General features: G+C 35.6%; 1 protein-coding gene across 2 annotated transcripts in view; it reads right to left on the bottom strand.

The window, feature by feature from the left end:
- SOX6 (SRY-box transcription factor 6) overlaps nucleotides 1-26,543 on the bottom strand; it is a 489,234-nt gene that overhangs the window by 184,190 nt on the left and 278,501 nt on the right. For both annotated transcript variants that reach the window (XM_077761053.1, XM_077761054.1), the window contains 2 exons: nucleotides 9,398-9,570; nucleotides 6,489-6,557 (listed from right to left, as the gene is read on the bottom strand). In XM_077761053.1, the coding sequence (XP_077617179.1) occupies nucleotides 6,489-6,557; nucleotides 9,398-9,570 (242 nt within the window). The remainder of the gene's footprint in view (nucleotides 1-6,488; nucleotides 6,558-9,397; nucleotides 9,571-26,543) is intronic.

Raw genomic sequence — 26,543 nt, 5'->3', positions numbered from 1 at the left:
TATTACGTAATGCCACACGCTGGCACCACCTGGATCATCTGCCACTCCTGCCTCTGAAGAGGTAATGTACTCTCCCTTTTTCATTAATTCCAGAAAGAAGCAAGGACTTTGGTTTCCCAGAATTTTTAGTATTGGTAGTTAGAGAGAGAGAGCTGGGTAGGGAGTAGAGTCTGAGAAAAGCACAAGAAGATAAAATAGAGAAGGGAGGATCACCTAGAGGGGGTTAAAAGAAACCCAAAGCATAGTGCCTGGAAAGCATTGAGATTCAGGATCTAGTCTGCTGAAAGATCTTTGCCATAGGCCACATTTAGAAAATGGGCAGCAAGCTGATTAATAACTCCATAGAGTGGCTCATAGGATCTGGACAAGTATCACTTCTTATTTTTAGATACACTCCAACTTTAACAAACAGTCTAGCATGGTTAACACAGAGTTTCTACTCCACAGAGAATTCATATTTTTAGCTGTGAAGGCCCTTGCCTGAATTATAGCAGCTTTACCTATTCTTTACAATTCAGAGACTTCATTATTAAAATGTTTGAAGCATGCTATGGAGCATCTATCATTACTTAAAAAGTTAATTAGATTACATAAAAGAAATAATTAGATTTGCATTTTTATCTTGGTTTTAAACTTCCAAAGAAGATCACAACAGCCTGCCTGTGGGCAATTAAAAACAGCATACAGCAGAGAAATAGTGGAGAAAGGGTCTGTTTTTCCTGGCTAATTCATGATTGAGTATAGAATTACAAAATATTTTAAGGGCTTGCTGAAGCTGGAGGCTAATCCTAGACTTCTAAGCTTTGTTTATAACTCTCATTTCATTGCAAGAGAGTATCAGATACATGTACAGTGCCAATAGTAGTATCAAATTACTTCCAGTGGGTTTATTTAGTCCTGTTCAGAGGCTGTTGGAAGGAGATTCGTTACCTGATCAATAACACAAAAAAGGACTATCGGCTAGAGCCAAAACAGGAGCACTGTAATTGCTTTTTGTTTATCAATGCTAAATACAATTAACAAAGAGATACAACAATAAGACAGAGGGACTACATGAGCCCAGAGGGCTTCTGACTTTCATCAGTCTTATGTTGGCTCTTCTAGCCATCTCCAAAAGACAATAAATGCCAAGGTCCAGCTCTTAAATTAGAGGTCACTTAGATATTTAATGATGAAACATATCTTCAAATATATATCTATTATTATTATCCCAGCAAAAAATTAATTAACCAGGTCATACAGGCCATGAAGGCTAATGTACAAAGTAATTATTTCTGATCTTTAGACAACTACTTCACATAAAAAGGTAGTCCTTATTATGCTCAGCAGATACCTGAAATGCCTGTAGTTAATCATATTGAAGGAAACAAAAGGTAAGGTTTATCTCCTTAAAAGGTGGAAGTCCATCTCAAATTATTCTGTCTAATGGTTGAGAACAATCACCTCCTTTCTTATAATATTAGCATCTCTTCTGGTTACCAGATAGGAAGAAGAATGCATATCTAACAGTGCTCTCCCATGACAAACACACAGAGACACACAAAACATATGAAGAGCACACAGGGATATATTATAATCAAAATGGAAACTACTGTGTATGAAAAAATAGTCATACTCTTAAGAACAGAGTAACGCTTCAGTGAAGAGACAAATACTTAGTTTTGTAAATAAGCAGCATGTATTATCACATTTAAAAGGGACAGCTGTCTGATGAGACAGAGTATGTGCAAGGCAGCAGCAATGACATTTAGTTCAGGCCTTCCACAGATGGAATTTGCCATCTAATGTATGTATTAAATGACTAGAGAAGGGCAATGAATATTGTACATTAATTGTAAAGATTAACAAAAGCTAAGAATTTCAAGTTTCACAATTATACCTAAAAAGGCATATGTGTATGAATTCATTAAATCATTGTCCCTGGCCAGGGAAGCCAAATGCCCAAATAATACCCCAACCAGCCAGTCTCTTGTTAGGAGACCACTGTTGTTCCATCAGTGATGTGAGGAGAGGACACTGCCTGTATAGTACACAATGTAAGTAAGCAATTTGAATAACTCTAAAATTGGGATGTAAAGAGACATGAATAATGGGATAGCACCATTCACTGTCTAAAAATGTAAGATATTTTCAAGATATTTTCAGAAGCTAAATTGTCCTCCAAAGATTAAGTTTTAGGAACAAAATGCCATCATGTTTCCGAGTAACGTGCTATTGAACCAAAGAATGTGGTATGTTGTACCCATGAAGAATAACTTCTCTAGATTCAAAAACCATGACATGGTCAATTGAGGTTGTATAAATAAATATACGGGTGGATCAAGAAAGCAGGATTTATAAAGTATTTTCTCCTTTGATTAGACTAGACTTATATGTACTGGTTGATTAAAATACTGTAAATATGCTTTGATGTGTCCAATAATTAAAAGTGAATTTTGTTTACTGGTCAACATAACTCATAAATAAAATGCTACAAAAGACTGGCAAAGATACTCTAGTGCAACGGTGGGGGACAAGGGGGCAGAAATTACTGAAGCAGTTACCTGTCCTCTGGAATTAAAGGATGAGAACCAGCATTCCCAATTCCAAGGATCCATATTCCATAATCTATTAGCTTGGCTTTCCATATACTAGATGAAAACTGTGCTATTTCTGTCCTGGAAGTATCAAAAATGTCTAACTTTTTCTGGGCTCATATCGGGGGAATTACTTAATATGAAACAAATTAGAGGAATCACCATTTTCCCCAAAGCACAAACAGAGGGATTTGAATTCACTAAGCAAACAGCATCCTAAAAGATCTGTTAATATTAAAGCATTTTAATAATCATTTAAAGTTATTAACCCGATTTTTTAATGGCAGAAATTGACTCATCAAAAAAATAAAAACACTGATTCATAAAGTCATTCATCTTATTTTCTAAACATGGTTTAGATGGTCTTAAATGTATCTCTTTGACAATTTAGTTAAAATTCACCAAGACAAAATTATGTTAAAATTATATTTAAGGAAGAAAAAATATATAAATGAAATGGTTTTTAACTACACATTAAGTTTTGAATGATTGCACATAAAATAAGCATGGGGACTTTTAAAATACCATCTTCATCATGTCTTTTTCCTATCTCTAAGGAAAGATCTTGAATTCAATTTGTGCAAACCATTCAGGTTTTCACTTGTTTCCATTATATAGGCCCAGATGTGTTGCTGTGTGGTTATTATAAAAGGTTAGACTCTCTTCCTTTTCTTTCTACTACAGTTTGCAAATTCCAAACCAACAGTACTGATACACCAGTCAGCATTCTGAACTATAAGTAGAGAGCAATCTTGAATGTAACCAGCTAATACTCATGATCCATAGCCAATTGCCATGACTTTGTTAGCTAACAGGTTCTAGGACTCAAGATTTAAAAAGAAGAAAGAAGGTCAAACTTGCTCAAATTGCCTCTGTATACATTTGTTTTCAGAAGGGAAAGTATATTTTGTACTCTATTTTGCTCTTTGTTTTGTTTTGTTTTCAAACAGGAGAATGTTTCTTTCATGATAGAAAAATGTGTGTAGCATCACTTAAATCTCATGTTTGCTCGAAAAACTGTACTAAAATTAGCCCACCAATAACCTCTTCTATATTTGATCATGTCTATATTTTATCAAAAACTATATTTGAAAAATAGTTAATGCATTCCCCTTCCCCCCCCAAACCCTGAAAGTCTGAATATCAAATACCTGCTTCATAAGTGTCAGAGATAAATATGTTTTGTGTAAGGAGTGTTTTTAAGCATTTGAAAAATTCCTTGAATGGTCTCATACTGATAAGATAAATACTGACAAGATATGCAGTAGTCACTGCAGTAGCTCAGGACAGAATGAACTATAAATACAGGTTATTGCTTCCTGTTATTTTTTAAAATATAAATTCTTATTAGGAAGATGCTTGTATTTCTAAAATGAATGTAACTCTGACACTTTGAATCTCTCTCTGATTTTATAATTTACACAGCTGAGATCAAGTGCTGATTAGATTCAATTTTTAAAAATTTAAACAATGAGAAATAGCCATAATTTTAAAAGCAATTAAACTTCTATTAGAAAACCCAAAAAAACAATTTTCCTGTCTTCACAAATTAGACATTCTGATGAATAATATTTTAACATTATATTCTATAGTTTCCTGAAGAAGGCATCAATTTCATATAGTAAAGTTACAACTTAAATCATATGTTATCAATAAATGCCATTTCATAAAAATGCTCTGAACTGATTTGGTTGCTATTCATCTGACATCCTCAGTACCACAAAACAAACATCAATTAAGACAGCCACTTGATACAAACACCCGTGGACTAAGAAGTGAAATACATTCAAAATAAATAAATAAGTAAGAAATGAAGATATAGTAAAAAGGTTAACAATAAGTAACTGATAAGGGAACATCTCAGGAAACTTCTTCCATTCCTGCTTTACAAATAAGAGACACAGAGAGAACTAAATGATCAGGTTATTTAACACCTACTGAGTTCATAGAGAGAAATCTAGAGAAAAATGTAGGAAACCACAAGCTAAAAATCTTGACCTTAGCAGTAGGAGCTACACTGAAAATTCTAATAAGGGCAGAACCAAGGAACACCTGGACAGTTATTTAATTAAGGATCTCAGCATGAGTCATAAAAGAGATATCAGGATGAGAAATTATTCCGAGATTTCATTGTAAAAGCTGACTGTCAAAAATGCCAGAGACATTCCATCTTCCCTGTTTTGGACTCTATTTTGAAGCATACAGACTTGTGTGTGAAAGATAGAATCAGAACTAATTAAACAGCAACAAAAATACTGGTTAGAACCTTCAAGTGAAGATAGCTGGACAAAATGCCAAATGAAGTATAGGTACTTCAGGCACCAAATTGGTACTTTAAATGGAACACCAAGTATGATTAACAAATGAAGCAAGGTCCTAAGAGTAGAAGAGTAAGGTATGACTTTTTGTGAATGATTTTTAAAAATCATTGTGAATGATTTTTAAAAATTAATTATTTTTAAAAATTATTTTTAAAAATAATAAGATATATGGGGCACCTGAGGGGGCTCAGTTGGTTAAGCGTCAGACTTCGGCTCAGGTCATGATCTCACAGTTTGTGAGTGAGAGCCCTGTGTCAGGCTCTGTGCTGACAGCTCAGAGACTGGAGCCTGATTCAGATTCTGTGTCTACCTCTCTCTCTGCCCCTGCCCCACTTGTTCTCTGTTTCCCCCTTCTCTCTAATGTTTTAATAAAACATTAAACAAAATTATATACAGGAAGGTATAATATTACACTCAAGCAAAGGAATAATATAATTCACAATATACTGCCCCAACTAGGCTGAATTACAGATCCCAGAGGTTAGAAAATATCCACAGCTGGCTCAGTTGGTTAAGCATCTGACTTGATTTCAGCTCAGGGCAGGATCTCATGGTTCATGAGTTCGAGCCCCACATCGGGCTCTGTCTGTGTTGACAGCTCAGAGCCTATCTGGGATTCTCTCTCTCTCCCACTCTGTCTGCCCCTCCTCTGCTCTCTCTGTCTCTCAAAATAAATTAAACTTAAAAAGAAAAAGAAAGTAAAAGAAAATGTCTGCAACCAAGAGAAACCACAGAGGCTGTGCTGAGCACACACAAATTTGGGATGAGTATTCCTGAAGATTAGTCACCAAACAGTTCCTTATTCTATGAGTTTCTAGAAGTCACATACCTATGTTCCTATTTGAAAGTGGAGGCCACTTCCCTTACCGATTTCAGAGAGCTATTAGTTAAATTAACCATCAAGTATCTAAAGGAATGCCAGAAATCAGAATCCCTTCCCAGACAATTTTAATCATTATCTATGCATTTGTGTTACAGTGCCACAACAAAAAACGGGAATTTTTAATTATGTTACAATTATTTGGGAACACATTTTTCTTCCTTTCTAGATTATAAATTCCTTGAAGGCACATAATTATTCATTGATCTTCACACTCCCCCCAGCACATAGCAGAAATGCAGTTACTATTTCTTAAAGAACAAATTAATCATTATCAATCTTTTCCCAGGTCATAAGACTCTTCTCATAACTGACCTACTCAGTCCTAACAAGCAAATAAATGTAAACTTCTCCCTGTGATACTATTAAGATGGTAAAATACAAAGCAGAAAGTGGTTTGTGGCAATAAAAGTAGCATGTGAGTGCTACCTTTGAAACCATTTGGGATTCAACTGGGTTGTGTTAGGCAAATGGCAGAAGGAAAAGGAGATAAGGTTTATTCTGTTACGTGTCACATTGGAAAAGAACGCTTAGACCACCATGTGGTCCATGTTTCCTACATCCACTTATACAATTGTGTACCACCTCCTTGAGTAACAGCCCTGTTGGTGCTGTGTACAAGAGAGGGGCACATTTGCGGCATTTTCAACTCCGTTTTCAAGGAGGAAAGTATCTAAGTATAATCAGCCGAGAGTAATAAAATATACTGACCTGGATCTGTTGCTGCAGGAGATTAATTTTGTGCTGCTGCTGCAGAAGTTGCTGCTGTTGTCTTGCAATCTATCAGAAATAAAGTTTCGTTAAGTTCAAATGAAATGCTTCCACCTTTGCCATTACCCCAGGTATCTCTCTTGGAATTGCAAGAATGCTTTACTGTACTTCTATATGAAACAGTTCCTATGAAATGAAAGAGGCAGACTTAGTAAGTTGGAGAAAATGACAAATTTCAAACAGCTGCCACCTCTCTGCTTACCCCCTAAATCTCTCTCTGTAGATGAACAGGACCCCTTGTATGACATTTGTGAACAGTTCATCCGTATCTGCAATGGTCGTCTAGAAAGAATGGGAATTTTGAAATCTGATCTTTGGAAAAAAAAAAAAAAAAAAAAAAAAAACAGGAAAACTCTGGCTACGTTTTCTCAAGAGTTTAATTTGGATCTGTAAGTAAAGACAGGAAAGAACTTTCTATTACTTATAACATGGTCTACTTTGGTGAAACCTTTTCTGAAGGGAAGATTTTCAGAACTGATAAAACTTACAAATATTGTCAAGGGAGTGCCAAGAAAAAGAAGAGCAAAAACTCAGAAACCTTTCTTTTTTTTCCTGTTATGTCACACATACAAAGCATTTTTTTAGAAATAAAACTCAATATTCATTCATTTATCCTTTTGAGGGTAATGTATTCATTTTAAAGGTCAGGATCCACATACAAATTTTACATTCCCTTCCTTCGTCCAAAATCAAATTCAGCATGTTGACATGTAATCTGGTCTATACAGAGAAATATTAACCACTTTAAGCAGGCCCTATGGAGGATCTGAATCTGCTCCTCAGAGGAGCAAACAACTCCGTTAGCACATGAGTTAGGAATCAGGCTGTTTATTGCCTCAGAAGCTGAAGCCCAAGGGGATACCCCTTATGAGAACATACTCATTGCCAGCTTGGAAGCTAGACAGAGAAGTGGCCACAGATTACTTAGAAGGCTTTGGTTTCATAGTGCCCTATAGGTAAGAGTTATGCCTTTTTCATTCCTATTTCTTCTATTTCCAAAAGCCTATATTCTAGAATGGACAATCTTAGAAGTAAAAATGAAGGTGGATCAGCCTTCAGCTGTATATTTCTTGAGTCTTTTGGTGCTTTATCCTAGAACAGGAGGAAACACCCAAATCACCTTTCATTGAGCCCAAGATAACAAAAAATATCAGTCTACTCTGAAATGTTGCTTTGTGGTTTCTTGTGATGACTGGTGCATACTGGAACTCATGATAAAGCTGCCCCTATCATAGGCTAGAGTTTGAGAAATGGGACTACTCCCCTCCAAAGCTTTATAAGCAAATCAGAAAACAGTATGTAATTAGATCAGAAAGGCCCAGTCTGCTTGTCACTATTCAAATCAGAAATGGGCAACTCACTTGGCAACTCTAGGTATAGATGCGGGACCCTCTGAATATTTATTTTCTCTTAGCAAGCCAGTGAAACACTAGTAGGCATCTAATATTGATGGTCCCTCCTAAATGATAAAGTGCTGCATAGATATGCATCCAAAACACCACAGTGCAATTACTATCATCCACTCTAGACGTATGGGTTTGACACAGTGAAGTATGGTACATAAGCACCATGTGGCTCAAATTCTGAATTTTATTTGCCAATCGGTTGAGCTACATGCTCGCTTCATTGAGCATGACAACCTAGTTTTAAGTGTCATTTAATTTTCATTTTGAAATATAATTACAAAGTGTTCACTGTAAGATATCACTCGTCTGCAAATGTGTCAAGATTAATTTGTGCTAGCTTATTCACAAGTGTCAATAGTTAATTACTGTGTCATCTCTGGATGGCTAAATGACATTCTAACTTCTGATTTTTTACAGTGTTCCTTTATGTTATTTTCCATTAGGGGCTGAGTCCATATTCCTACATGTGGGCAAATATTCAAGCATATAAAATACCAGACGTCACAACTCATTAAAATCAACAGAGCATATATTGCTCTATATACCCCTATAAAATACATTTAACTGAAAAGATAATTCCAGTAATAATGTCAGATTTCTAAAAACTGCACATTAATTTGGGTCCATCTGATCTAAAGCTTCAGGGACTACTCTATAGGATCATTGTTGTTAGATTAATGTACTCTAACAAGACAGGAAAAACGTTTGGGAAAGTGATTTATTTTTTAAAAGATATACACTTAAGCTCTTCTATTTTTTCGTCTTTCTCACTTCTAAATCAATGAAATCAAATTCTTAGAGGAGCCAAGTGCTAATTGGTTTTCAATGATTTACCTATGAATTAAATAGAGTGACCATACAACTTATCATTCAAACCAGGACAACTTTTGCAAGTGGAATAGGGGTTATTAATAATTACTCTGGAAAACAGGCATTAGGCAAGACTATTCTGGGAAAACTGAGGCCTATGGTCACCTAAGCTTTAATGTCAGAGAAAATCATGGGACCAGTAAGCTTAAAGATCTTCAAAGTTTCTCTAGACCAGGACCTCCTTTTCTAGATGAGAAGAGTAGGTCCAGAGAGAAGCAATTTACTCAGTTAAGCTACACTAGGATTGCATGTGATGTCTATGCGAATGAATCTCTAGGTAATTAATCAAATCCAAATGTTCTGGAATAACGTTATCACGTCAGTTATGCCCAGTTGCTATGATGCCTTTCTTTGTCCTCCACATATCCTCTCAGTATTCATAAAGACCCTGGATTTCCAGAAGGCTTCTTCCTTTGTTTCCCTCTTTCTCTTTCCTTCTTCTTTTCTTCTCCTTGATTTATTTATTATTTTTTTTTAGGAATGCTTATGACAAATAAACCAATCAGTGTGATTACTTGCTGAGCTTGGCACATGCCACCTCTCCAGTTCATCAGCTCCTTTTGCAGGGCTCACCTGTTCTTGCTGTTGGCGAGCAAGGTCCATTTGCTGCCGTTGTTTCTCAATTTGTGAGGCTGCCAGTTTTTTCTGTTCATCATGCGCTGCCAGGAGCTGCTCCCGTAAACTGATCAGCTGGGTAATCATAGTAGAGAGCTGCCGTTCTTTCTCTGCCAGGCTCTCAGGTGTACCTAAAATGGAATTGAGAAGATATCTCACAAGTTTGAGAAAAGTCTGAATGAATTGGGGAAAAGGGGAGGACAGATTTAGAAAGGGACTACCCTAAGACACTTAACCATCTGGGACAGTAACTGAAGATTACTGGAGTATAGGAGCACTACAGATTATCAGTGGAATGAACACTAGAGTTAGTGTGTTCAAGAAAAAGTATCATTGCTAATAAAATTCTCACTCTTCCCTCTGGCTCTTTAAAACAAAACAAAACAAAACAAAAAGCAGAACTATCCCCATTTTAGCCCTTTTACCATAATCTCCTTCTCTCTCCCTCCCCCCACTTACCCCCACCAAATCTATCTAATCAAGCTAGGAAACCTATGATATTTAGTACCAAAGATTAGAAACCATGGACTGTATTAATATTCTACGACATTAGTTAGTTATCTCTATCTCAGAGACTAACACAGGATTTAAGACATAGTAAGTGCTTAATAAGTGTTATTTAAGGAATTTTCCAGTCATTGATCTCATGAAACTTCTCTATTGTGCAAAGACCAGTCTCTGAAGCTTAGGAGTCAGGAGTTGTTCTCTTGGCCTTGGAACAAGTTCTACAGTGAGAGGGGGAAAAAAAACTGCCTTGCCTCAGGTAAGGTAGGATTGAATCTGATGTTTTCCCCACTGTGAAGGGATCAGGCTAAAGTTTTCAAGTTCATCCTTAAAGGCAACAATGTTGCTTGGAGGGGTCTCTCACCCCTTTGTCATTTGTCATTCTTCAAAGGGAAAAAACACGTTTGAGGTTGAAAAGGTTATGCATAAGGATGTGCTGTTTAATGAATATGATGTCGCTGAACACTTATGGTATGCACTAATGGTGCTGAACAGTCTTTTTATGGGCAAATTGCACAGCTCTACTAAGTAAAGGGTACAGAAACCTTTTGTGAATCTAAATTAGAGCATTTACCACAGCATAAGATAAGAATTTCAACCCACTGTATTTGAGCCACACAGGTTTCATTATGAAGAAATGATCTATGATTTGAAAGCTTTTCAGAAAGATGGCACCAGCTGTCAAAGGGGACAAAGATTGCCGATTTTTGTGTGTGTGGAAGAGCAGACTTCCAATCTCCTTATGAACCCCTCCCCCCTTCAGCCCTGCTAAGAAAGCACCAGGATAATCTGAGAAACTAAAAATATTTCAGTTAGGAGTGGTCCTATTTTCTGAGTGGCCCAGGGACAAAGGGAGCCTTCAGACGATGCTGGCTAGTGCTTGCTAGTATATGATTCCCAGAATGTAAGACTAAAGTCAGCAGAGAAGTTATGACACTTAGGACTACCTTGGGGTTTGTAATATCAATCCGAGTCCTTAAAAAATAAACAAACACTTAAATAGTCAATATCTCATATGCTTAAAGATTCACTGAACTGAAAAATGGCCTAAAATCTAAATTAAAAGAAAAATAATCATGAGATCATGTTAGAAAATGTATTCAGGGGCGCCTGGGTGGCTTAGTCGGTTAAGCGTCCGGCTTTCGCTTAGGTCATGATCTCGCGGTTCGTGGGTTCGAGCCCCGCGTCGGGCTCTGTGCTGACTGCCAGCTCAGAGCCTGGAGCCTGTTTCAGTCTGTGACTCCCTCTCTCTCTGACCCTCCCCTGCTCACGCTGTGTCTCTCTCCTCTCCTAAAAATAAATAAAATTTAAAAAAAACACATTTAAAAAAAAAGAAAATGTATTCAATTGATAAAGGAACAAATACTGTATCCAATTGTTCTTTCTAGCTACTGGAATTGATTTTTTTTTAATGAGTTTTTACTTCAGCAATGAGAATTTCAGCTTGGTAAAAGAAAACTTCATGTTCCAGAAACATTAAAATACAAAAGCAAGTTCCCAGTAGGAATCATAAAATTTCTTCAAAAGTACAACAAGCTCCATTAGTGCATATGTTAATATATATATATATGAATGAGAAGATAAAAAGTATGAAATGTATTTATTTACTTATTTTATTCATTTCTGATTTAAAAAAAAAAAAACCTTCCGAAATGGCAACTGTAACTATATGAAAGAATACTGATACTATGGATAGAAAAAGCAGATAGAATTCTCATGCACTGTGTAGTCTAAAGTGCACGAGAGTAGGGAACGTTAATCAAGCAAGTACACATATAAACGTAAACTAAAACTAAGTAAGAATTACAAAATGACAGATATTTGGGGGGAAGTTTAATCAAGTTTGGGAGGCCCAAGTGAAAGAAAGATAGATTGAAAAAGTAACAAATTAAAAGGGCAGTGAATAGAGTTAAGTAGTCAAAGAGTTGGAGGGTGATCACGGAGCTTTTCAGGAGAAATAACATGGGCAAAAAGCCCTGGAGGAGGGGAGGGGAGTTCCGGTGTGTTCCACAAGTTGAAAGAAGGTAGTAAAACTTGAGCAAGGAGAAATAAAGGGGAGTAGAGTACCAAATGAAATACAGAGATAGTAAAAGTTCATGCCATTCAGGTCTAATAGACCATGCTTGATAAACTTCATGCTTATTCTAAGAATATTTCAAAATCACCTACAGTATTGTAAATAAGGTATGAATGATGTGGTCATTCTACCTATGGTGTAGATAACAGTTTGGAAAATTATAAGAATAGATAGATAATTGGAATATATGCACATTTTATTGCATATATTTTTGGTAATATTCTGGTCTCCTTGTAATTTTCTTATTATACCTTTCTATATGAGATGAGTTAAGAGAAGACTTAATGAATACTGGGAAAGTTACTGCACCACAATTCTTAGTTAAAAAAGAGAAGCATTCATAGGAAATTCTGGGCAAGGGCCAACACAAGAGTTGTATCTGGTATTTACGTTCCCCAGGAAAAACGAAGATTTTCTCTTCTCCTGGGTTAAACAATGTTGTTTTAACAATTTTCAGTATAGTCCCCTTCCTCCTCTACACAGGAAACAGAGAAGCTGAGGATAACAAATACATGACTTCTTTGCTTCTTCTGTTCAAGGTAAAACTAAAGGTCTATAAATGCATTGGTGCTTCCAATGCTAATAGACATGTATATCTAGATTTGCACAGTAACGCATTTAACTGATCTTTTTAAAATCAGTATGATATTCAAGTTGTTTAATTGTAAAACTTCAGTGACATCTAAATAATGTTTTAAAAAGCATGCCAAGCACTCTCCACAATAGCTAAAACATGGAAAGAGCCNTTGACAATAAACTATTTGTAAAAAAAAAAAATTAAAAAAATAAAAAAATAAAAAGCATGCCAGAGAGCAATATTTTTAGAAAATTTAGGCATTCATATAAGACTATTGCTATCTTTTCCTTAAATTTGAGGAGCACATATGTATTTTGAATAGATATGAGTGTCATAACGAATACAGTTGGAATGAAATATAGTAGGAAAACAAATCTAAAACTCCCCCTCAATGGGGAATTTATACACACACACATATACACACACACACATATATGTATATATAAATACATATATATATAAATACATATACATATGTATATACATATATGTGTGTGTATGATTAATGAGAAGTTAGGAGAAATCAATTTACAACATACAATAGCTGACACTTTAAGGGTGCATGCATGACCATTTTTCTGTTCTATGTCCATTGTATTGGTTACATATAGTGATTTANTCTTGAATGCTGACAAAAACTGAGGACTGATGGATGTGGGGGGAGGGGGGGAGGGGCATGGAGGAGGACACTTGTGGGGATGAGCACTGAGTGTTATGTGGAAACTAATTTGACAATAAACTATTAAAAAAAAAATAAAACTTGTAGTGCTAGATTTTTCTGTTTGAATTAACAGCAAATGGTTATACTGCTGTACTAAAAATAACATCAAATCTGGATCACGTTAATAAACCAACCTGTGAACACAAGTTATTTCATTTCAAAAAATACTAGTTTAGGGGTGCCTGGGTGGCTCAGTCTGTGATGTGTCTGACTTCACCTCAGGTCACTGATCTCACAATTGATGTGTTCAAACCCCATATGAGGCTCTGCATGACGGTGTGGAGCCCACTTGGGATTCTCTCTCCCTCTCTCTATCTCTGCCCCTCCCCAACTAATTCTCTCTCTCTCTCAAAATAAATAAATACACTTAACAGAATACTAGTTTAATTGAATGTGTAACTTTGCTATGAAAACAATGGTTCAACATTTTTTACTTCACGATGGTGTAACAGTGATACGCATCCAGTAACACAGGGAGTGAGCCTGTCTGCAGGTGCTGGGCAGCAGCAGAAACCCGCAGCTCCCACTCAGCCACACAATCAGGAGGGCAAACAGCCAATTCAGTTCAACCATACTGCACCCATGTATTCTGTTTTTTACTTTCTGTATGATAATCAGTAAATTGTATGAGATATTCAACACTTTTTTATAAAATAGACTTCATGTTAGATGACTTTGCCCAGGTGTAAGCTAATGTAAGTGTTCTAAGCACACTGAAGTTAGGCTAGGCTATGGTAGATGGATTAGGTGTATTGAATGCATTTCGAACTTGATATTTTCAACTTAAAATGGGTTCATCCGGATGGAACTCCATCATAAGTAGAGAAAAACCTGGATTACTGTCAGAGTTGTTGAAAAAGTAGACAATTTATGGGGTATAGTGAGGCAACCTAAATACTGTCCGGCTATGTTAAAGACAGAAGACCAACAGAAAACTCTTAAAAGGTAGTTTAACTCTATGTAAAAAGTCTTGTTTTGAATTATGTTTTCAGTTGTGATAAAATCAACTTGGAAATAAGGAAGGTCAGATCCAGAGGCTCTGCCCAGGCCAGCAGAGGTCATTAGAAGTTGCCTATCATCTGTTTCACATCCTTCAGGCTCTCTTAAAATCTCTAAAAAGCACTGCTGGAAAATAGTCTCTCCCACAGAAAAACAGAGGTAGTTTCATAAACTGCAAAGAGGGAACCAGCAAAAAAGCTTCTGCACACAGCTTCTCTACAAGTCAATGTGCCTGCTTTTATCCAATATCACACACAGTGTGTGCCTGACACTCTGCTATAAACTGTATCTATTCTCCAACTCCAAAGACAGTGCAGCAGGGTTTTTTTTTTCCATGGGGTCGTCTTTATCCCCAAACCACATCTGTCTTGAGTTTCTCTCAGATTAGTCAGGTGGATCAGTGCTCCCCAGGGCCTGCTCCAGCTGAAGTATTTTAATTTGACTAAACACCTGATTTATTTTATCTCTCCGATGAGAAAGGCAGTTTGTCTTAATAGAGCCTGTCAGCCCACAGCCCCATTCACAGCAATTTACAGGCAGCCAGGGACGCTGGAAGAGAAGAGTGCCGTGATTCTGTATTTTATCCTCCTCCAGAAAGCACCTAAAAGCAGCTATTCACTGCTACTGCATGTGGCATTTTAGAACTGAATTAGCTTTTTATTCAAGTAACTACACTTGTTGTGAATAGCTTATCTGTAAAATTGCTACATTCACTACTGATTTTATTAACCTTTGGCTCTATCACAAAATGGTCTTCAGTTAGGAAAGACCTTTAAAATTGACACATTTTTTTCTTAGGGGCCTTTATTCCAGTGACTTCAGATTTACTGAGTTTGATCCATTGAATTCTTTACCAGTTGTACTTAAAATTTTGAGTCTCAATAGGAAGTCAATAGTGCGTAAATAAGGAAACACTTTTCAAAATGTAAATATGGCAGCAATTTCCCTCATCAAAAGTTTTCAAATACCATCTTTCACTATAACAGTTTTAAAATCAGCCCTCTAGCCCTTTTTGGTCATAATCTGAAGAACCTGAAAAATAATGAACTAACAGACTATTTTTTTTAAACTTTACCAACTATAACTACCTGTCCACAGGCCCAAAAACCTGAAGAAAACTGAAAATTGATGGGAACTTGGGTAAAATAAAAAGATAATTTGGATAAATCTCTTTGTGGTATAGAATTAAAAATAAAAATCAAGTTTAAAATTTACAGTCTTTTTTTTAACATCAGCTCACAGAATGAGCACCACGCTTTGCTAGTTAATTTCACCCACAGTTACAGTCCATGGTGCTAGAAATAAGACTGGGCATTGGGAAGTCACAGAGGACTCAACATCTGGACAAGGCAGGCACCTTTCAGAGCACTTTACTAAATAGAGATTTGTCCCACCTCCTTACAATATTCTCAGACCTAAGACTTTTACAATGTAAACGTTTCACACAGGTCACTCCCTTTATAGCTGTCCCCTGAAATTGGACAGATGTGGTGATAACTAAGTTTTTCTAATGAGAAAACCCAGAAACAGGCACAGCAGTAGGAAGAGAGACAGACTAAAAGAAGGAAGGGAGAGACTCACTCACAGAGTTGGCCAAATTAAACTTTATGAATTTCTCTGCATAATTTTTATGTCTTCACTCTTATGAAATGAAGGGAAATGGTGTTAAAACACAATGTTTACCAAACCAAATACTAATATCAACAAAAAGCATTATCTAGAAATGTGTCCCAGGGAATTTAAAATAAGACTTCCACCTAAACATATTCAGTCATTGAATTACACATTACTATAATAAGCTTAATAAGACTTAACAGTGAAATTACAAGAAACCTGGTGAACTAAAAGTGTCTGTGTTTGGAATGATGGGGAGGGGTGGCAGTGACACTGGAGTAGAGTTCTGATGGAGACATACTTCTCCACATCAATCCTAGAAAGATTAAAGCACTTAGCAGTAATTTCAAAGCAGCATCAACCAAAGAACTCAGTCAACAATCCAGAAAGATTTTAAATTAAGTTGAAAAGAAAAGCTTTTACGAGTGAATTCCCTGGTTAGTTCCAATTTTTTTTTTTTTTTCCAAATGGACATTGTTTGAGAAGAAAGCCAAAATACAATGCTGGTCATAAAAGAAAGCCGCATTTGATCTTTTCTGCCCACAGGTAACCTGGTTAAACTGCTGTGCTCATGCCGCAGCCTCCTCACACATCAGATGGGCTGTGATGTCCCCACTTCACAAGCACAGTCCATCATTTAGCATTGGCCTTTTTTGATATAGCCTTCTTTTAAATGTCACAAAATAGGGCAGCAAAAAGTCAACAAAAAATAAATAGGGTAAGCTGAAGAAACTAACAATCTATCAGAAGGTCCCCTGATAAAAGTTACTTTGTGGTGACTGCCTGAGAAAGGAACCCCTGTCCCAGTGTACCAGCAGCTAATTTGAGTTCTGAATCCAACAGCAGTTTGAAAAGCTTTCCACTCTAAAGGGCCCCAGTGCATCATAAAGATAAAGGATTTCAGTACAAAACCACCACAAAGACCTCTATTATCTTATCAGTCTTTGGTTACAACAGCTGAACCAATATGACTAAATTCTGAATGACTTTTTTCAAAACAGCAAAATACTGGAATTTCTTTGTTTTCTCATCAGTCAGCTATTGTCATTGGTCCCATATGCTACTGTCTATTTCTTAGTAAATAAAAAGTTTAATAAATGCAGTGATTGTGCTCTTAGGAATCACTTAGGGACCACTGTACAGGAAATGTGGCTCATGGACTGAGTGAGGTACAGACTGTTTTTGGTTGTTCTTTTTTTCTCCCCGCCAAATGTATGAGAACTTCCTTCCTAAAATGTAAACAACTCTCATTTAAAATGTTATTAAAATCGACTGTGTACAAACAAGACAAGAATACCCAGGAACTCCCTAAATTAAGATCAAACTCCCCTGTCTATTCCAGGCACACTCACCTCTCCTTCAGCTTCCTCTCTCTCTAGCTGCAAAAGGAAGTCTATTCCTGGATCAACTGAGGTCTATTCATGTTGCAGATCCCAAAAGAGCAAGAACAATCCATGGAATTCTGCCATCTAGGCTCCTAACCTCACAGCTGGGCTTTCAGCCTGTTGTGCTTTATTAGCCCACCCTTTTGGGATCCGGAAATGAAGGTATCCTGAAACATCCCTCCTTCAGTAGAAGACAGGCTGCCTTTACATCACTATTCTCTATGGATGATAACTGGTCAATGGCTACATCTCCATAATTCACACATAAAAATTGTAATATCGAGCCTTTCAGAAACATGGAATTCTTTTGTCCTTTCGGGGAAAAAAATAAAAGAATTTGTTTCAATTCTGTGCTGAATATAGAATTGGCTCTTTCTCAAATTCCATCAGAATTAGGAGACAGGAAAGCAAAGACTAAGACAAATAAACCTTATTTAACAAAGTATTGTCTTAAGAAATTTTATGTGTTATTTTATTTAAACCTCATCCTAAATGTTGCATTGTTACCTTCATCTCACAGACAAAACACCAAGCTTTCAAAAAGTAATTTGACCAGAGATCATTTGATTGGAGATGAATTCAGGTCTTCTGATTCCTAATCCAAGGAAGTCTGGAGATGAAGGAGAAGGTATCTTTCCTTACATGAGAGTTAGAATACATAGTGGGGAATTTCTAAAAGTTAGGAGTAACGCTCTAAGGGACCTAGAATTTTAACACCGTATAAGGCTTAGAAATGTTTAAATTCTCAGTAAGGCTTTACTTACAAAATAATTTTAAAAGCTAGGCTAGGCAATTAGAGAACCAAAAAGGTGAGTAAATTGAACTTTGACAACTTATAGGTGTAAAAATAGATCCTGATTTAAGTGATATGCCTGGAGCTACTCAGGAAATTAGCACCCTGACTGACAGTCAAGATCCCCTGCTATGTTTTATTCCCCAAACCCTCTCTCTTCAACAAGTATATGGCCTCTGATTCCAAATCCAAATACACAAATTTTGCAGACCATGGCATTCCCAGACATTCCAGATACAAAATTTACAACACTTATGAAAGGCTGAGAAATACACTCAAATATTTGCACACATCAAGTGTGCTGCTGCCTTAGGGTGTAGTGTGGCTGCCAGCTAAGATGGTCAGGTGTTAGCCAAGAGGAAGTTACCTGGAGAAGTGTAGGAAGTGTTCCTAGTAAGGACTGAGGAACCTCCCTGATACAACTAAGACTTAGAACAGTTGCCTGTACAAACACACCATATCCTTCCCCATTTCCAATATTTACAACTTGCCTAGTATAAATCAAGGGAATCCTTTCCCTAGCTGAATATGCCTGATTGTACAATAATGATTGCTTAAACTTATATAGCAATTGCCTTTTAAGCAATTTCTTAGGAAGGGCTTTCTATATATTTATTCATTTATTTCTCACAACAATCCTATGCAGTGGGTCATAGTGTCATCCACATGTGAAAGATAAGGAAACTGAAGCATAAAAAGGTCAAGCAATTTGCCCAAGTCCTAAGCAATTAAATCATATGTCTAAGATTCAAAATCAGGCAGTTTGGCCGCAAAGTCTGCCCTCTTAACCCTATGATAAATGGAAAGTACTTCTAAATGATCCACCTTCTAAAAACAACTTCACCCAAAGTAGCTGAAATTCTAACTGAGGTTTGTTTTTTAGAGAGAGAGAGACAGAGAGAGAGAGAGAGTGTTTTAATACAATGTTTCCTGAGGTCCTTACTAAAATGAAAGAATTTATCTAGGGAAGGATATACGACACCTTTTGTTCTTTAAGATAGCTCAACCCACCAGCACTTAGCTCTGTTGACCTTCCAGCATCAGACACACATATCTACATTGTTTATAGTTGCTTTTCATTACTAATCCAATCTCTTACTCTCATAGTCTCTTTTTCTCCATCTAATCTTATTTCTTCCAAATTCTAACTCCTGGTGCTGAGGCCTCCCCACCTGGATTCCTATGTTTGAACACCATCAGACCTAGTAAGTGGCCCTGAACTCTCAAATACCGGAATTTTAGTTTTCCCCAACACATTGATTTGGCTGGTTCTCTGGCTTTTAGTGGCCTTTTAGACTCCTTCTTAAATCCCCCACCTCAGGTCTGCCCCTAATTACTTGATCAGCAATCTAGATAGCCCATTCCAGGCCATCTATTTTTTTTTTCCTGTTTTGTCTGTAGGTATCAGGACATCCCAGTGGACCTGACTGTTGTTAGTGCTAAGATTTTGAAATCAGAAGGTATGCTAAAAACTTTAAATTAAAACAAAACTAAACAACAACTAAAGGAGATTGCTTATTTGTGTTTTTACAGAATCACAGATATTTCACAGATTCCCAAATCACTGTACTGAGTATCTGATGAGAAAGCAGGCCAGTAACACAGATTCCACCACTATAAACTTGAATTATGAGTTTGCATAGGGGAAACAGAAATTTCATATTGATTTTGAAATTTCTGTGTCTTTGATTGTTCTTTAATAACTGAATACAGGTGGATAAGTAGCAAGTTCTTTTCATTCTCAATTTTGACTTTAACAATGATTTCTGGGTACAATAGGTGTTATCATCATCGTACTATAAAAACATCACATTCAGAGAGTTTTTTTGAATGTCATCTAACATTTCCCATGTAAAATCCATAATATTCAGGGCATAAATATTAAGTAATACTAAAGAAAGAAAAAAAGATAATTAAAACCTCAGTCCAGAAGTGGTCAAGGATGTCCCATCACAGATGATTTTCAACATGCTAAAGTAAACATGAACAAAACATTTCTAAACATTTTCAAGGCCTTTTTTCTCCCCCAAAGTGTATGTTTGTTCAGCCTATAAACAAAGATCAGGTTAGTCACAAATAGAATGTCCTATTTTCATACTGCACACTCTTTTACAAATGCATAGAAAAGTATGATTCGAGGTTTTATTAATTTTTATTTTTTTGTTTTTGTTTTTGTTTATGATTCGAGGTTTTAAAGAGTTAGGATCACTTCATACAATTAATTGCAGGTTACAAATGGAATTTTAAAACAAGTTTATAAAAATCATTTTCTAATGCAACGTTAAGCCGTTTATCATTTTACAATCGTCACATGAATAAATAAAGATTTTTAATTTTTTAACTTGAAGGCAAAAGCTAGCCATCTGATCCAGAGACAAGACGGAAAAGATATATATTAATATCTGAATCTCATAGGGAATAGAATCCCACAGCCAATGTGGTAATGCTGAAAAATAGCCTCATTAGTGCCAGACGCCACCTTTTGAGGAGACAAACATCTGAAAAGGCAACAAGAAGATGATTGCAATTGTTGCATTTAAGAGTGATACTTAAAAAGAAAAAGAACTTTGCTTTTGTAAAAGGTGTAATAACACCAGTAGTCCCAGAGGAATTGCAGAGGTAGCAGGCTCTGCAAACACACAGATCTCAAGTACATCCTCCCTGATGGATTCTGTTGGCTTCCCACCCAGGTTTAAAACCGTTGCTGTGAATTAGATAAGAATCTTAACACTACTCATAATTCTATAGAGAAAAGTGGTGGGGAAGAAGAGTAAATGATTGGCCATGATGGGTACTTCCTACCTGTTTGCCATTGAAGGCCAGGTTCTGTGACATATTCATCTCTATGACAAAGCACAGATATTAACTATGATGACTACCACTTATTTTGTGCTCAGTAAAGTTGAAGTGAACTCATAACCAAATCTAACCAAATTGTTAGCTCCCAGAATAGTTGGAGATAGGTAGCCACGGCAATGGATAAACCAGATGGAATTGCTCTAGATTTCAGCAGCATTTGAGCCATATCTGAGTTGCTGCCAGTTTAGTTACCATGTTAACTGCCTGAACTTAAAAACCATCTCCACCTCTGTGTAAGCAGTAGAAAATCAAACCCAATTAAAAGAGTTAAATAATGAAATTTGGGAAACTAAAGAAATGTAGATTCAGATTCTATATACATTTTTTAAGCACATATGGTAGTCTAAATACTTCCTATGTGTTAGAATCAGTACTTAGCATTTTTATCTGTTTCAACAAACTTAGGAAAATGAGCTAAATAAGATTAAAATATGTCCAAGATAACAAAGCTTGTAATCAATAGAGCCGTGATTCTAAACCAGAGGATCTGATCCCAAAGCCCAGGCTCTTTCCAGTAAAACACAAATGTTTCTAGGGGGAAAAAAATAACAACTAGTTGAAGATAATGATTTCATACAGTCTTCATGAAATCCTTTTTAGCATTTTTTAAAGTTAAATACTTTGTTGGCAGACTTAATGGTATTAAAAGGCAAACTAATTTATATTTAGGACAATTATAATTTAATATTATTTAAAATCTTGTAAATAATAAATAATATCTAATGACTAAGAGGATTGAGTCTACATAAACAGACTGGAAAATTCTCTACTCAGAAGACCTTACACCTAGAAATTAAATTTTGAATTGTATGGAAAAAAATGAAACACTTCTCTGAACATCAACTACAATTTAGAAGGTAGAATCAACTGAAAGACTACATAAATTATATAGATTGGTAATTATATAGAAAACATTTCAGAGGGACTTTTATTACTGTATTAACCCCTTCTAACATCACCTTCCTCCAATAAAATTGAATCACATACCAAGACAGTGTAATCAGAAAACAGGTTCTATTTTTTGTTGAAGTTTATTTATTTATTTTGAGAGAGAGAAAGAGAGGGAGATGGAAAGAGAGGGGCAGATAGAGAGGAAGAGAGAGAAAATCCCAAGTGGGCTCTGTGCTGTCAGTGGTGAGCCCAATGCAGGGTTCTATGTTAGGCTCAATCCCAAAAACCGTGAGATCATGATCTGAACAGAAATCAAGAATCAGATACGCAACCACCAACTGAGCCACCCAGGTGCCCCTCTAATTTTTAACAGCTGAAAGAACTACCAAAAGAGTTACATACAACACATTCAGCTGTCCTAATGCTACCAAAGCTTTTTTAGGGGAAAATTTTAATAAAGTATTTTTAATACAAAACACATTCTTTGATTGAATTAAAACATTGGAAGACTTACCCTGCTGATATCACTATCGACTGATCCAGATCAGTGTCTCATAACATTTTAAAGTCTATGCCTCCCATGCAGCTTGCTGATGCAATATTTTGCATACCTCCAGTAGCTAAGATTTTGTTCAGCTGATTCACCTTCTATAGTTTGTTTAATAAAAGGTATACCAATAAGCTTTAACAAGCGACAACCTCATTTGAGATTTCTGCTCTACTTGTCAAAAACAATTATAATTAAGTTAAATGATTATTTCCAACTTGTCTCTTCTACACCTACCAGTTTAAAACAAAGTTGAAAAATTTTAACTACTTACTGACTTTATTAAAATAATGCATTCTTACCATCCTACAGACACATCTATAGCATATCTCTTAACCTCTTTAAAAAATGTTGATAGTTCCTTTCTGTGTTTTTGGGTTTTGTTGTTTTTTTTTTTTTTTTTTTTGCTTCTGACCTTAATTTTTTCATTTTGAACTGTTTATTCAAATTCCAGTTAGTTAACATACAGTATAATATTAGTTTCAGGAATACAATATAGTGACTCAACACTTCCATACAACACCCAGTGCTCATCATTCCTTAATCTCCATCACCTATTTCATTCACCCACCCCCACCTCATGTCTAGTAACCTTCCATTTGCTCTCCCTATTGTTAAGAGTCTATTTCATGGTTTGCCTCTCTCACATGATTTGTCCCCACCTTTGCTCGTTTGTTTTATTTCTTAAATTCCACATATGAATGAAATCTTATCTTACCCTAACTTATTTCACTTAGCATAATACATGGAGCTCTGTCCATGTCAATGCAAACAACAAGATCTACCTCTTTTTTATGGCTGAGTAATATTCCAGTGTATGTGAGTCTGTGTGTGTGTGTGTGTGTGTGTGTGTGTGTACACACTATGTCTTCTTTATCCATTCATCACTCAGTGGACACTTAGGCTGTTTCCATAATTTGTTTTTTGTAGATAATGCTGCTATAAACATTGGGGTGCGTGTATCCCTTTCAATTAATTTTTTTTTATTTTTTGGGTAAATACCTAGTAGTGCAATTGCTCGGTCATAAGGTAGTTCTATTTTTAACTTTTTGAGGAACCTCCATACTGTTTTCCAGAGTGGCTGCACCAGTTTGCATTTCCTCCAGCAGGGCAAGAGGGTTCCCCTTTCTCTGTAACTTTACCAACACCTGTTGTTTCTTATGTTGTTGATTTTAGTCATTCTGACAGGTGTGAGGCGATATTTCATTGTCTGTCTATTTAATGTGCTGTGATTCTAGCAGTAGTCAATTATCAGGCATGAATGATATATTTCATTTTTGTTGTGTTCTATGACAAAGACAATTTACCTGATTACGAAATTACATTTACTTGATATCATTTGTCTTTTAATTTGTCTACTATTAGCTATTTTCACAGTACCTAAAACAGGTCCAGACACATAGTAGATCTTCAACAATACTTGTTGAAATAAATTATGTGAATTAATTCAGATAATTCCTCATCCAAATTAGGACATTTCTTAAATGAATGGAGGCACTGTGAAATAGTACATCAAGAACACAGGTGTAAACCAGGCAATCCCAGGTAAGCTCAAACATAGTCATAACTTATTCTCACTTAATGTCAGTTTCTAAATAATGTTATGTAAACAGAACCCTAAAAGTTGCTAAATTTCATAAAAATTCCATATGAATTTTATGTTTTTAGTAAGCCTGAAATATGGATGATGCAATTCTATGGCATAATTAGGCTCAATTCATCACTATTGAACATATATAGAAATTCAAAATAAACAAATATAGATATAATAGACCCATCAACTAGAGAAAACCTAACAGTGTAATATTAGTTTCATAAAGCTGGTACAAATGCTCCTTATTTGCCAAGTATTCTGAAGAGAAATTTTTAATATAGCATTCATAGAAATAGTCAGTCAATTTTCCATGAAATATAATTCCCAGTTAAGGAGATATAAGGTCATGCTAATTTTTCTCATTTTAGAAGAGACAAGCTTATAATTTTACTTAGTAATTAACCAAACAAAACAAAAACGTCCATCTGAAAATGACAAGAATATTAAAATGCCTAAATCTTATAGCATTATGTCATTTAAAATTTCAATTTTGATATTAAGCACAACTCTTATTTCATATGATAAATATACAAACACATAAATCAATGAAAAACTTGCATTTGCTTCTGAAGATTCTAAAGCCTTAGGTTATATAACTAATGAAAAAGTAATGAAAATTACTATAAAGGAAAAAATGGAAAGTCCTGTCTAAAATAAAAACAGTAAACCAAAACTTTTCTGGTTTATTTTAATTTGAAAATTCAAACAAATTTTCAGAAATTTATACCAGACTTATATTCAACAAAAGCCATAGAGTCGATGGCCTTTGAGTAAATTGTATGAGAAACGTATTTCCCTCAGTCCTACAAGACAGTATTAGAAAATCTACATGCCTACAATTATTCCAGAGAGTTTATAGTTAAATTTCTAAGAAATCAACACAACATTGTTTACCAAATTTCTTCCTACCATCAAAAAATAAGTAATTTCCAAATTATATTAGTAGGAGAATTAAAAGAAACCACCTATACCTCCAGAACTGAGCTACAATTGAAAACTAGGCTAATTTTCGAGTGTACACATAGGCAGTTCTAACCATATATTACCAAGTATAGTGGACTTGAAAGGTTCTAAATTAAATACAATTCCTACCCTGATTCCATAAATAAATGTATTTTATAAAGTATAGCTGATTATAAAGACCATCAATAATTTTTTTTTTAAAAACAGAGGATCTAGACCAACTGAATATTTTTTTTAATAGTTTATTGTCAAATTAGTTTCCACATAACACTCAGTGCTCATCCCCACAAGTGTCCTCCTCCAGGCCCATCCCCCCCTCCCCCCACATCCATCAGTCCTCAGTTTTTGGCAGCATTCAAGAGTCTCTCATGGTTTGCCTCTCTCCCTTTCCCCCACCATTTCCGCCCTTCTTCTCCCCCTTGTTCCTCTGTCAAGTTCCTCCTAATCCTCCTATACGTGCAAACATAAGTCAGGCAGAGAAGGACCAACTGAATATTAAAAAGGCACTGGGAAAGCAAGCAAACACCAAAATACAAGAAAATCTACTAAATATGATTAGGGGAAAAGGACTCTGCCAATTCCTGGAATTTCTCAGGCACCGTTTTATAGGGATACCTGAGTTAAGATGTAACATATTTCAAAGCTGCATAAATCCAAAGGCAAGTGTTAAATCACTACAATGCCAATAAAACTAGGTACTTTGGTGTGAATTTGGAACCAAATTCAGCTAAACAATAACTATTAACAAATGTATAAAAATTTAGTTTTCTGACATCTTTAAACAAAGAGTGGATTCACCTACTCAGAGCAGGAAGAAAAAAAAGGAGCAAAAGTGACTCAAACACATATGAGTCTTTTGTATGGCAAGGAGATAAAGGATACAAATAAACAAGACTCTCCCAAGAAGATTCACAAGTTAAGAGTTTGGGGCCAATATGTTCTAGGCAACAAAACACACTTTAGACTTAGGAAAAACACTTCCAAGTTTTAATTATCATTACAACAAGCCAAAGACAAGTGAGTTCCTGGATTATCAGATATGGTTATATTTAAATGTAAACTCTTAAATCCATCCATGAGCTAAATATAAACATCTGAAGTGGTTGCTGTTTGGAATTATCTGTGCAAATGAGAGCACAGGTAATCAAGAATTGGCTATATATACTCTTTTGTTCCCGCCATTTGTTCAAATGAACTGAACAATAAACAGCAGTTTAGACCATTTGGAAAGAGCCAATAATAGTTTACTTTGGCAACCCAAGGCTGAGATCATCAGCAAGGGTGAGGAGATATTATCACTATGGTTCATTTCATTATCATTAAAGAATAAAAAAAAAAAAAACATGGTAGAAATTCTACCAGGTAAGTAACTCTACCAAGATAAAAATATACAGTAATTATTTAGTATTAGGCTACTCATTTTAACTTTCTTTCTATTTGAGTTGGTAAGGTGATAAAAGTCTATCATAAAAATGGCCTTATATCAAAATATATATGTAAAATTATTAAATATTTTATTTGTATAAGGTAAGTAGACATGAATGGTAACACTGTTTCTGCTAATCTGTACATGAAAATAA

This window comes from Crocuta crocuta, unplaced genomic scaffold (genome assembly GCF_008692635.1).
Source record: "Crocuta crocuta isolate KB4526 unplaced genomic scaffold, BGI_CrCroc_1.0 scaffold233, whole genome shotgun sequence".
In the NCBI taxonomy this organism is placed as follows: Eukaryota; Metazoa; Chordata; class Mammalia; order Carnivora; family Hyaenidae; genus Crocuta; species Crocuta crocuta.
The sequence above is the reverse complement of the archived record's forward strand: the minus strand, read 5'-3'. Positions and strand labels throughout refer to the sequence as shown.